Source organism: Sarcophilus harrisii, chromosome 4 (assembly GCF_902635505.1).
Source record: "Sarcophilus harrisii chromosome 4, mSarHar1.11, whole genome shotgun sequence".
NCBI lineage: Eukaryota > Metazoa > Chordata > Mammalia > Dasyuromorphia > Dasyuridae > Sarcophilus > Sarcophilus harrisii.
The window spans coordinates 14,432,107-14,444,172 of NC_045429.1; the positions used below are offsets into that span (position 1 = coordinate 14,432,107).

At 61.5% G+C, this 12,066-nt stretch overlaps 1 protein-coding gene across 5 annotated transcripts in view; it reads left to right on the forward strand.

Annotated features, from left to right (window-relative positions):
* Nucleotides 1-12,066, forward strand: part of DOCK7 (dedicator of cytokinesis 7) — a 150,827-nt gene that overhangs the window by 121,135 nt on the left and 17,626 nt on the right. For 3 of the 5 annotated variants that reach the window (XM_031968986.1, XM_031968988.1, XM_031968989.1), the window contains 13 exons: nt 362-516; nt 2,067-2,249; nt 2,425-2,560; nt 2,982-3,078; nt 6,461-6,557; nt 6,799-6,933; nt 7,524-7,676; nt 8,608-8,766; nt 8,841-8,941; nt 9,345-9,537; nt 9,615-9,758; nt 10,385-10,516; nt 11,337-11,351. In XM_031968986.1, the coding sequence (XP_031824846.1) occupies nt 362-516; nt 2,067-2,249; nt 2,425-2,560; nt 2,982-3,078; nt 6,461-6,557; nt 6,799-6,933; nt 7,524-7,676; nt 8,608-8,766; nt 8,841-8,941; nt 9,345-9,537; nt 9,615-9,758; nt 10,385-10,516; nt 11,337-11,351 (1,700 nt within the window). The remainder of the gene's footprint in view (nt 1-361; nt 517-2,066; nt 2,250-2,424; nt 2,561-2,981; nt 3,079-6,460; nt 6,558-6,798; nt 6,934-7,523; nt 7,677-8,607; nt 8,767-8,840; nt 8,942-9,344; nt 9,538-9,614; nt 9,759-10,384; nt 10,517-11,336; nt 11,352-12,066) is intronic. The other 2 variants (XM_031968987.1, XM_031968990.1) reach the window with 1 other exon arrangement.

Here is a 12,066-nt window from a genome sequence, read left to right on the forward strand (position 1 = left end):
CTAACCTCCAAGACTTGTGAGAGCCCAGGAGGCACTGCCCAGGGCTTTCCAGCTTGAGCCCTGCTGGCCATCGCCGGGGCTGCCCGAGGGGCGTCCAGATCAGAGCAGCGCCCGTGGCCGGACCTCCCCTTGGGTCTGCCGACCCCTGCGCAGGACTTGCCGCAAGTCTGCTCTTCCTGCAAGTTTCCTTTTTTCCTCAGTGATTTTAGCTTTGAACTCAAGGCTCCTCAATAATTAATGTACGTGTGCTGTAAATAAATACCCTGAGGGTCAGCATTTGGCTCCTGAAGGTGGTAGCAGGGTAAGGAAGAGAAGGATCGGAGGTAACTCCCGCTACTGTCTCCTTTTGGATTCTCTCCAGAAACGCACAATCAGCGAGGACGGCCCAGCTGTGTGGCGATCGAGGATTATGAAAGTGAGGGCGGAAATATGATAAGCCAGACGGTGGCCATGGCGATCGCAGGCGCCCCGGTGCCCCAGCTTGCAAGACCCAGCAGCTTTCTGCTCACTTCATCGGTATAAAAGCATTTATAAGTGGAATAAACATGCGGGGGACGTGGCAGCTCTGCCAGGAGCCAGGGCTGCTCAGGGGGAGCTGTGCAGGGACCCATGGTCAGATTCAGACCAAGCGTTGATACTGTGCAGCCCTTTTTCAGTAATTTATTGTCTAAAAATACTTGTTTAGGGTCTGTTCTTTATCAGCTTTGAGATTTCCTTTTTGGGGGGGAAAGGTCTGAGTGAGGGAAGTATTGCATAAAGAAATAACTTTTTTATGTTTTAAAAAAAAACCGATATATTCACTCCAGGCAGTGTTTTCCCCTACTCTTTAAAAGGGGACTAAAGCAAATTTGTAAACAGTTTTTCCCTTTAGAGAGAATGCAGTCAAATTTATTAAAAGTAAAATGTTTTCTGGAAACTGTGCTGCCATTGGTCTAGATAAAACCCTGCCAAGAGAAAAAAGCTCCAGACTTTCTAGTTTAGGGATCTCCTGTCAAACAGACAAAAAAGTTTCTTTGTTCATTCACGCCGTGGGTATTTTACGGCCACCGTGAACACCAAGGCTCGCAGTGAGAGCCAGCCCGGAGTTCTTGCCCAGACACCTCCATACTTAGTAGAAGGGCCCCTCCCTCTCCCCCTTTAGGACTCGGTGGGGCTGGCCCCTGGATTTCTCTTCCCTCACTTAGCTGCTGTGATCGATAACACCCCCGGGGTTCTTGGCTCAGAGATGGAACCTCGTTTCATGGCCGGCCCAAAGGCAACGTCACTGCTTAGAAGCACAGATTGATGCCGGGGCCTTGGTGGAAAATGGTACCGGGCGCCTTCCGGCCCCGACTGTGGAAGGAGTCAGGGGCTCGGCCATCAGACCCTTTGAGAGAAGAGGAAAGGGGGTGGCCCGGAGGAACTGGGGCTTCTCCTTTGCCCCTTTCCCTTTGGGGCCTGGAGGGAGCGTGATGCTCATCGGGGCTCTGCTCCTTGTTCTTGTGCTCCCCTCCCTGTTTAGCTGTCATGACCTGTTGCAGATTGCCTTGGGGAGACAAGACAAGGCTCTGGGCCGCGTGCGTGGGTCTAACGCACGTTTTGTAAGAGATTTCATTCCTGGGTGGCCCCCTCAAGGACATGAGGCCCGTGGCCAGGCCCCTCGAAAGCCTCAGACATTGCCTCTGATGGCAGTAAATAAAAGTAAAGGTCGGAAGGCTTTTTCCAGGAGCCAGGGCGCAGGGGCAGAGGGCGCGCTTGGCCACCAGAAGACCCAGCTTTGCCCACTCTCCCCGGCCCCGGCTGGGAGACCCCGGGGAGGTCAGCGGAGCCCCCAGCGCCACTTTGCTTTTTCCTGCCTCAAAGCCTGTGAGCTGATGTTGCTCCCTGGGCGCCAAGTGGCTCTCCCCAGTGGAAGGCTGACCTGGGTTGCCATTTGTGCTTAGCAGAGGAACCCCTCCCCCCCCCCGCCATGGGAATCACGGGCCCCAGATGTATTTGTGTTAATGTTCTTAGCTGAGCCTCACTTGGCTCGGGACAGGAAACCCCCATGCGGGCGGTGCCGTCACGGCCTCCGTTTCTCCCCCCAGACCGGCCGCCAGCACTCCATGTTCTCGGCGGAATCGAGCCGCAGCCTCCTGATCTGCCTCCTGTGGGTCCTCAAGAATGCGGACGAGACGGTCCTGCAGAAGTGGTTCACGGACCTGTCCGTGCTGCAGCTCAACCGGCTGCTGGACCTGCTCTACCTCTGCGTGTCCTGCTTCGAGTACAAAGTGCGTGGCGGCTCTGGGCCAGGGCCAGAAAGAGAGAACTGGGGAGGGAGGGAGGAGGAGGGAAGAAGGGAAGAGGAAGGAGAGAAGGGAGGAGGGGGGAGAGGAGCAGGGAGGGGGAAGAGAGGAAGGAGGTTCTTCCTCCAAGGATCCCCATTGCCTTGTATTTCAATTTTAGGGGAAGAAAGTCTTTGAAAGGATGAATAGTTTGACCTTTAAGAAATCGAAGGACATGAGAGCCAAACTCGAAGAGGCCATCCTCGGAAGCATCGGAGCCAGGCAAGAAATGGTGCGCCGGAGCCGTGGGCAGCTGGGTAGGTAGCCCAGAGCTCCCGTGCGGGGCGAGCATCTCTCCCGCGGGGTCAGCTTTCCCTGGTAGCTTAGCGCCGAACCCTGGACTGCAGCGAGCAGGGACTCAGATGTTGTAAACATATGGCTGTCATGTATATATGTGTGCCATTGTGGGTGAAGGAAAAAAGCATTTATGAAGTGCTGACTGTATGCTGGGGATAAAAGGAAAAGAGCAAGCTGGGATGGAAGCCCTCCTCGAAGAGACTCAGCCTCAGGGGCAGCAGGATCCAGCTTGGACAGGCAGGGAAGCCGGGCACCCCAAGGGCCTGTCCCAATCAGGGAGCCTCCGTCTGCCTGGTGCAGGGTGGGTGGGTGTGCGACAGACACGCAGGCGAGCCACAGGGAAATGACACAGACCTTCTTGTTCTCCCACTCGCTTGGCAGAGAGAAGCCCATCGGGAAGCGCCTTTGGAAGCCAAGAAAACCTGCGGTGGAGAAAGGACATGACCCACTGGCGCCAGAACACGGAGAAACTGGACAAGTAAGAGAGCCTCGGCTCCGGGGCCGGCCGGCCTTCGTCAGAGAGGCCTGGGATTCTCTGTCGTCTGTGGCTTGGGAGCTGGCGGGAGGGGAAGAAAAGGGGCTTTGCTCCTAAGGGCCCCGCTGTGGGGTCTGGGAGACAGTGGAGAGAGCCAGCCTATGGTTCTGACCATGTAGAGCTGGGCCACTATGGACCCAGGCAGCTCCCCACAACTGGAAGTCTGGTCCTGAGATCCCGGCTCTTGTTCTCCCTGCCCCCTGTAGCCAGACCCCAGGGAATGGCCGGGTCTCTCTGTGGAAGGAATTTAGATGGCGGATCTTTGACTCTCCCCCAAAACCCATTAACTAAGTGGACATAATCCTCGCTCTCCTTGGGTCGCCAGAAGTGATCCGATGGGAATGGAAGGGGCCCCCAGACCTCCAGGACTTTGAGATCTACCTTGGGAGGTGAGGACACCCGCACACGGGCATGGGGTGTCCTGGGTAATTCGGGGGAGCCAGTGCCACTCACGGTCAAAGAACAAGGCCCCTGAGCAATGGCGGCAGGGGCAGAGGTGGACTCACAGCCATGGCAGCGATTGAGCTGAGCCTTGGGGCGGGGGGGGGGGGGGGGGAAGAGCTGAAGGCGCAGAGAGAAGGGCCTTTCCCTACAAGGGCAGCAGTGGGTGCCAGATCCTGAGAGCGAGCCCACGTGGGAGGGGCTCCCTTGGGAAGGGGGTGGCTGAGGGGTCTGCTGTAGGGAGCAGCCTTGGGGGGTCACTGGGGGGATGTTCAGATTTTTAGCTGCGCCATCATCTCCCTGTTACCAGAGGTGTTTGCTTAGAGAAGATCACCCAGCTAGTGTAGAATGAAATTAGAGAGGGTGTTGTCTGAAAAAACAGAACAAAAATAGGAGTATGCTTATTGCTTCAATACTAATGACACACAACTCCACAGTAACTTGAACAGTGCTAAGAGAAATGGAAGCTCGCATCCATCCTCAGGCCCTCTCAGATGCCCCGTTACAGCGTAGAGGTAATGTTGGCTTTCTCAAGCCTCTGCTGGCACAGAACAAATCCTTCCCGTTTGGAAGCCTCCAAGCCGGTCCACCTGCTGCCTGAGGACCGTCCTTATACGGAGATACTCAGCCCCAGAGGCTGGGAAGGCTCCAAATAAGTCAGCCTGCTGCCTGAGTTCCATCCTGGTACAGAGATGCTCAGCCCCAATGGTTGAGGAGGCTCTAAGCTGATCTTCCTGCTGCCAGAGGACCATCCTGGTTTGGAGATCTCGGCCCCAGGGGCCAAGAAGGTTCCAAATAAGTCATCCCTGTTGCCCCAAAGTCCATCCTGGTACAGAGATGCTCAGCCCCAGAGGCCGAGAAGGCTCCAAGCTGGTCATCCTGCTGCCCAAGGACCATCCTGGTATGGAGATGCTCAGCCCAGGAAGTGCTACTTGGTTCAGATCACTTCCTCGAATCTGGAGAACAGCTTCCTGATAGCTTTCTGTAGCCCCTTCCTGTGGGGGGTCCATCCTCCCAAAGCCTTGTCCCAGCCCTGAAAAGGCTCAGGAGCGACTGCAAAGACCTGTTGGCTCCTGGTACGATGTCATCCGCTTCTTGCCTGCCGTCTTCTCGGAGTCTCACCCAAATTCCTCACCTACTTTTTCTGCGATTTTCCACGTCCCCGTGCTCCCTGCTCGCTTCGGTATCAGGCCGGCCCCACGGGGCAGTTGTCCCGATCTTTGGGGGCCGCTTTTCCCTCCAATCCAGCTTTTGCTCCAAAGGGTTCTTCCCTGCTGTTTTTGTGCTTCAGTTCAGGAGATCTCATTAGATGCAGCATTTTACAAGTCAAGAATGTGAAGCCGGAGGCCGGAAGGATTTACCGCACATCACATTGAGTAGGAGGCAAGAACGTGAACCATGGTCATGGAAGGAAGGAGAAAAGCAGGCCGGGGCATGGGCGGCAGCGGAGGGTCGATTCTCTTAAACTTGCGCCCTGTTTGTGGACTGACTTCAGGACAAATGCTGTCGAGAAGCTGGAAGGGAAAGGAATCATTGCGGGAGCAAGAGCCCATAAAAAGCATGAAGGAGCGGGATGTAGAGGACGGCAGGGGGAAGGGCGACACCGTGTCCTCAGAGAGTGGAAGGAGAGCAAGAAAAAGGACGTAACAGAAGGGAGGCAAAGAGGACCACAGCTTCTGGTCCGACTTCATAAAGAGCATTTTCAGCAAGAGCATCGTGACCTGGGGCTTGGGGGGTGGGAGATGGGGCCCAGAGCGCCTTAGAAAGCTGAAGCACCTCCCCAGGACCCGTTTGGGCTCGGTGGCCAGAGCTCCGTCTGCAGTGCGACAGAGATGAGGGACTGGAAGGCTTGGGAAATGCGGGATGGCAGCCCCACGACCTCAGAGCTTCGGGTCCTCCAGGCAGAGTCCAAGCTTTCTTCAAAAGAAGACGTCTCCCTTCACTGGAGATGGCAGCCTCTAACTTCAGGTCACAAAGAGCTTGGAGTTGTGGTCCGGGGCTGCCGTCCATGGGCTGCCGCGGCTTGTTAACGGCGTCAAAAGCTCCCCAAAGACGCGGATCTGCCACGGGAGGTTGGGGCTCCCCCCAAACCCCACATTTACACCGACCCGTCCGCCCTGTTCCAGGAGGAGGGAAAGCCTCGGGGGCGGCGCTGCACTTCAGGCCTGTGGGAGGCAAGGAAGGAGGGGAAGCCACAAGCCAGACTCCCCCCCCCCCCCGCTCGTTTCTCACCCCCTCCCCCACTCTGTCCTGCTGCTGGACCGCTTCTCCACAGGGAGGGGGCTGCGCTTCGGGGAGACCCCCAGGCCCTGGCTCTGCGGGTTTCACGCCTTCCCTTGGGCTCCAAGCTGGAAAGGTCACAAGTTGCCGGGGCGGGCGCTAAGGGCTGCGCGCTTTCCTTCCCCTGCCGAGGAAGTGGGGGCGGAGCAGGGACCAGGGGCTGTGAGGAGGGGACTTGGGGGAGCCGCGTCTCCTGGGCTGGGCCCGGGAACAGCCACCAGCGTCCGGCATCGGGGCCCACAAGTGTCTCACGGTCCCTAGAGCATTTGTGAGTCATGTGTGAGGGTGGAAACAAAGCGCCTTCGGGGCCTCCGGGCGCGTCCGGCCTGACCAGCGGCGCAGAGGTCCGGGTTTTCTGAGAGAACAGGCGCGACGTCAGGGAACAAGCTCTGTTACCCCAAGAAAGGCTGAGGGAACGGGCAGGGCACGCGGGGCCGGCGCCCCCTGGGCACCTGATGCCAGGCCCTGCCCGCGGCGGCCACCGCCTCCCTGCACCCGGGCCCACCGCAGGGGCCGTCCCCACAGGCCTTTCTCTGGCGGGAGCGGTTTGGTTGGATCTGGGGAGCACTTAGAGAGGACCCTCCCCAATCCCCTGTTTCCTCAGGTCGCGGGCGGAGATCGAACACGAAGCCCTTATTGATGGAAACCTGGCCACCGAGGCCAACCTGATCATCCTGGATACGCTGGAGATCATCGTGCAGGTAAATGTCCCAGCGGCTGGAAGGAAGCGCGGTCCCCGGGCGGGATCCAGGAGGTGGGGGGGGGGAGAGGGGGAGGCTCAGCCCTGCTTCCGAGGGGCCTCCGGGGCCCCTGCAGCTGTGCGGGGATGGGCCCCTGCGGCTCCGGGGGGGTGGGCCCCTGCGGCTGGTGGGGGGGGACAGCCCCTCCCCCTCTGTGGCCGGGCCCTGATGGGCACCCCTCGCTGGGCCTTCTGTGTTTCAGACCGTGTCCCTGGCGGAGTCCAAGGAGAGCATCCTGGGCGGGGTGCTCAAGGTGCTCCTGCACAGCATGGCCTGCCACCAGAGTGCCCTCTACCTGCAGCACTGCTTTGCCACGCAGCGGGCGCTGGTCTCCAAGGTGGGTGCCCGCAGCCCGGAGCCTCGTGCCTTCGCTCTGCAGCCCCCATGGCCCCTGTTCCCAGCCGGGTCACAGCCGCCGCCGGGGGCGACGAGGGTCCCCCAGTGGGCGACGGTGGGGTGGCAGCCGAGAAGACCCCACGGAGAGGGGCTCAGGGCAGAGGAGACCGAGCTTCCAGGGTCATCCAGGGCTGGGGAGGGCACGGGGCCCACGAACTGGGCCGGGCAGAAAGTGGCATCTTCCTCACATCCCCGCATCCAGCCGAAATGCAGCCTTTCCTCTGCTTCTTCAAAGCCCTTCTTCTGAGAAAGGCCCTCGGGCCCAAGCACCCTGACAGACTGGCACCGGTGCCCCTACTGGGGTGGTCCGTGGGCCCCTGGGATGGTCTGTAGCCCCTGGGCATCAGCTCCCTGCCAGATTGGCACTGGCTCCCTCACCTAGACAGCCTGTGGCCCCCGGGCACCAGTGCCCTGTCAGACCAGCAGCAGCGCCCCGGCCGGCCCGCTGCCCCCAGGATGTGTCTCTCCTCTTGCCCTAAGCTGGGGGGCGCGCGGCCGCCCTCTCCTCATGATGGTCTCCTTTTCTCACAGTTCCCCGAGCTGCTCTTTGAGGAGGAGACGGAGCAGTGCGCCGACCTCTGCCTGCGCCTCCTGCGCCACTGCAGCAGCAGCGTCAGCTCCATCCGCTCCCACGCCAGCGCCTCCCTTTACCTCCTGATGAGGCAGAACTTCGAGATTGGCAACGTAAGCCTGCTGGCTGGTGGCAGCCCCAGCTCTGAGGCCCCAGGTCCTACTGTGCGCTCTCAGGCCCCAGGGTCCTATTGTGTGCTCTCAGGCTCCACAGCCCTACTATGCGCTCTCAGGCCCCAAGGTCCTACTGCACGCTCTCAAGCCCCAGGGTCCCACTGCATGCTCTCAAGCCCCAGGGTCCTACTGCGTACTCTCAGGCCCCAGGGTCCAACTGCACGCTCTCAGGCCTCATAGTCCTACTGTGTGCTTTCAGGCTCCACAGCCCTACTATGTGCTCTCAGGCCCCAAGGTCCTACTGTGCGCTCTCAGGCCCCAGGGTCCTACTGTGTGCTCTACAAGGAGAGTGCAGCCTGAGGGAAGGAGGCGGGCAGGGCGGTGCTCTGTGTGCCCATCAGTGACACAGAGGCGCGGGGTCACCCAGGCTCTGCACTCAGGGACTCATTTCAGTTGCTCCACATGTCCTGCCCTTTCTGGCCCCATTGGGGATTTTGGGGCAGCTCGGCCGTCTCTCCCAGCTCCTTTTACAAACAAGGACACGGAGGCAGACGGGGAAGGGGCTTGCCCGGGGTCCCCTAGGAAGGGTCCGAGGCCTCCTGAGCCCGGGCCCGGCGCTGCGGGCGGGTAGAGCCGCCTGGCTGCCCTGTGCTGGGCTAGGCCGACTCCGCATGGCCCTTGACTCCACACCAGGCTCCAGGAGAGCCACTGGAGCTGCCCATGACTCGAAGGACGTGTCTGAGGCTTAACTAGCGTGTTGGGGCAGGGGGGCGGGGGAGCCACGATGGCCACGGTGCTCAGGAGATCTAGGAGTTGGGTGGGCTTGTGAAGGGAGGGGAGTATGGGAGTGTTTGTGGTGGGGGAGGCATGGCCGTGTGCCCCTCGGGCCCTGCCCAGCCCCCGGCTCTAAGCTGCGCCCCCTCCCCCGCAGAACTTTGCCCGCGTCAAGATGCAGGTGACCATGTCGCTCTCGTCGCTGGTGGGCACCTCGCAGAGCTTCAACGAGGAGTTCCTGCGCCGCTCCCTGAAGACCATCCTGACCTATGCCGAGGAGGACCTGGAGCTGCGGGAGACCACGTTCCCGGACCAGGTCGGTGGCCGGAGGGTCCTGGGGGTGGGGGCCGAGGCCACGGGGAGGCCTCCCTGACCACTCTGTGGCCACAGGTGCAGGACCTTGTCTTCAACCTCCACATGATCCTCTCTGACACGGTGAAGATGAAGGAGCACCAGGAGGACCCCGAGATGCTCATCGACCTCATGTACAGGTAGGGCCGCCGTGGGGACCCCCAGGCCAGGCCCCGGGGAGGGGCGCCCCCCAGGCCAGCAAGGGGAGCAGGCCGTGCCCCCAGGACACCCTTTAGCACAGGTGGGCCCCCCTCCCCCTCCTGCCAGCAGCCTATGGGGATCGTGGGCCACTACGTCCTTCATGTTCCTGTGGCACCCAAGCGGCCCCTGACAGAGGCGCCCAGTCACCAGTCATTAAGCGCCTGCTGCATGCCCGGCCTGCGCTAGGGGCTGGGGAGACCGAGGCAGAGGGATCCTGCCCCTGCGGAGCTTCCGGTCTGGGGGGGTGTAAGCAAGCCCTGCGTGAGGGGGACGGGGAGAAGGGGCCGTCCTGGGCCCGCGGCAGGGCCCCCTCCAGCTCCGCGGCCTGTCCCTGTCCCCTAGGATCGCCAAGGGCTACCAGACGTCTCCGGACCTGCGCCTGACCTGGCTGCAGAACATGGCCGGCAAGCACTCGGAGAGGAGCAACCATGCCGAGGCCGCCCAGTGCTTGGTGCACTCGGCCGCGCTGGTGGCCGAGTACCTGAGCATGCTGGAGGACCGGAAGTACCTGCCCGTGGGATGCGTGACCTTCCAGGTGGGGCCCTTGGGCGGGCGGGGGCGGGGGGTCCCGAGCTGGGTGCTCAGATGCCTCTCACCGAGCCCCCTCCACAGAACATCTCGTCCAACGTCCTGGAGGAGTCGGCCGTGTCGGACGACGTCGTGTCCCCCGACGAAGAAGGCATCTGCTCGGGAAAGTACTTCACAGAGGCCGGGCTGGTGGGGCTGCTGGAGCAGGCGGCGGCCTCCTTCTCCATGGTAGGCCAGGTTTCCTGCCCTCCCCGCCCTGGGGGCCCGGGCATAAATGGGCCTTGTGGGAAGTGTGGGCTGGGCAGTGGGATGGGGCAGAGGGCGGGAGTGTTCCCCAGGAGCACAGCCGGGCCGTCAGAACCCTGGCCAGCTCCTCCCCCAGCTCCACAGTCTCTGGGGCTTCTAACTGGCTCTGCCCTCTGACTGTCTCTGGGCCCCTGACCGGCTCCCCCCAAACTCCCCCTTCTAGCCGTCTCTGGGCCCTACCAGCCCCCCCCCCAAGCTCCCTGCTCTGGCCATCTCTGGGGCCCCTGATTGTCTCCCCCAAACTCCCCCTTCTGGTTCTCTCTGGGGCCCCTGGCTGGCTCTGCCTCTGGCCATCTCTGGGGCCCCTGACTGGCTCCCCCAAGCTCCCCCTTCTGCCTGTCTCTGGGGCCCCTAACCAGCTCCCCCTCCTCCCCGCTCTGGCCACCCCTTGGCCCCTGACCGGCTCCCCCAAGTTCCCCTCCCTGGCCGTCTCTGGGGCCCCTGACAGACTCTGCCTCTGGCCATCTCTGGGCTCCTGACCAGCCCCCCCCAAGCTCCCCCCTCTGGCCACCCCTGGGTCCCTGACCGGCCTTGTGCTTCCCCCCCAGGCCGGCATGTATGAAGCGGTTAATGAAGTTTACAAAGTGCTCATTCCCATTCATGAAGCGAACCGGGACGCCAAGAAGCTGTCCATCATTCATGGTAAACTCCAAGAGGCGTTCAGCAAAATCGTTCATCAGGTAAGAGGGAGAGCGGCCTGAGTGCAGCCGGCCTTCGCCCCCGGGCCAGAGCGCGGCCTCGGCGCTGACCCTTGTGATGGGGTTACAGAGGAAGCCGGTCAGAGTCCTAGCCCGGGGCTGGCGGAGGGCACGGGGTGGGTGCCGGGCCTGCCGCAAGCTGGCGTGACTCGGCCCTTCAGAAGCCCTGGTCCTTTCGGCAGCTTAGTAGCTGGGAGGACAGAGCTCATGGCCTGCCACGTGGCGGCCGGAGGGGGCAGGACTTTGGCGCTGAGCTGAGCACCCGGCACACACAAAGCTCCTCCTGGTTCAGGCGAGCCCCCGGGAGCTTTCTTATCCTGTGCCTGTGCGTGACTTAGAGCCCCTGGGTCGTCCCGATAAGCGTGGCCTTGGGCCCAGACCAGCTTGTGCTTCACTCTGGGGTCTGTTCTGGAGAAGCCCCCCAGCCCTTAGCACAGGAGGGGCCCAGGGTCCCCTCCTGCCCTCCTTCCTCAGCTGTTGTTCCCCAGGCCCGGCCCACCCTGATCCCATCTCGTAACTGGCTCGTCCTGTCTCTGCCAGGGGGCCAAAGGCTCCCCCAAGCAGACCCCGGGTCAGAGCCGGCTTGTGTGCGAGTCTTGGATGCTCCTAAGAAACCCCCCCAGCTTCACGTGAGACTCGGAGAGGGAGGGGCTGGGAGACGCAGCAGCGGCCGGAAGGACCCCGGGGGACCGGGGTGGGGGGTGGGGTCTCGGGGGGGCACGGCGGCGTGGTCTGTGTGGTTCCCCACCCATGGAGCCTGAGCCGGCGCGTGTGACGTGGCCTTTTCTGCTTTTTACCACAGAGCACGGGCTGGGAGGTAGGTACCGGCTGAGCGAGGTAACGCCGCTCCCAGGTTGATGCAATCCGCGCCTGCTTGGCCCCCTTTGCTAGCTGGGCCCCGTGTCGCTGTCTGCCCCTGACCATTAACCAGAGACCTTGTCGGGAGCACCGTCCTTGTGGTGGACCCCGAGTGGGAGGGCGGCCGGGGCCTGCATGGAGGAGGAGATGTTTCACTAATGAGATCCCTGGCGAATGAGCCCGCCCGCCCGTCCCTCATCCATCTGCATCCTCCCAGCGTGTCGTCCTACCAGAATCCCTCCTCGGTTAAGGCCACGTGGTGCTTCCCCACCCCCAGAGGTCGATTTGGGCACGGCGTTCAGAGGTCTCGGGGGAGGGCAGGAGACATCAGCGGCCGCCACGCTCGGAGGCCGACGGGGCTCCCGGCAAAATGCTTTCCTTACATGGGATACAGGTTATGGAAAAGCTCTGTGCGCAGGAAGCATATTTTAGAATCCGTGGAGAGGCGGGCGCTTTAAAGGAATTCTGCTGCACTTCCTTTCCATTTCAGGGGCCTCCCATACCTTAAAAAAATAAAATCCAGGCAGCTGGGGGCCAGTGGGTAGAGCACCAGCCCTGGAGTCAGGAGCACCCGAGTTCAGATCTGGCCTCAGACACTTAACGCTCCTGGCTGTGTGACCCTGGGCAAGTCACTTAACCCCAATTACTTCAAAAAAAAAAATTTAAATCCACTC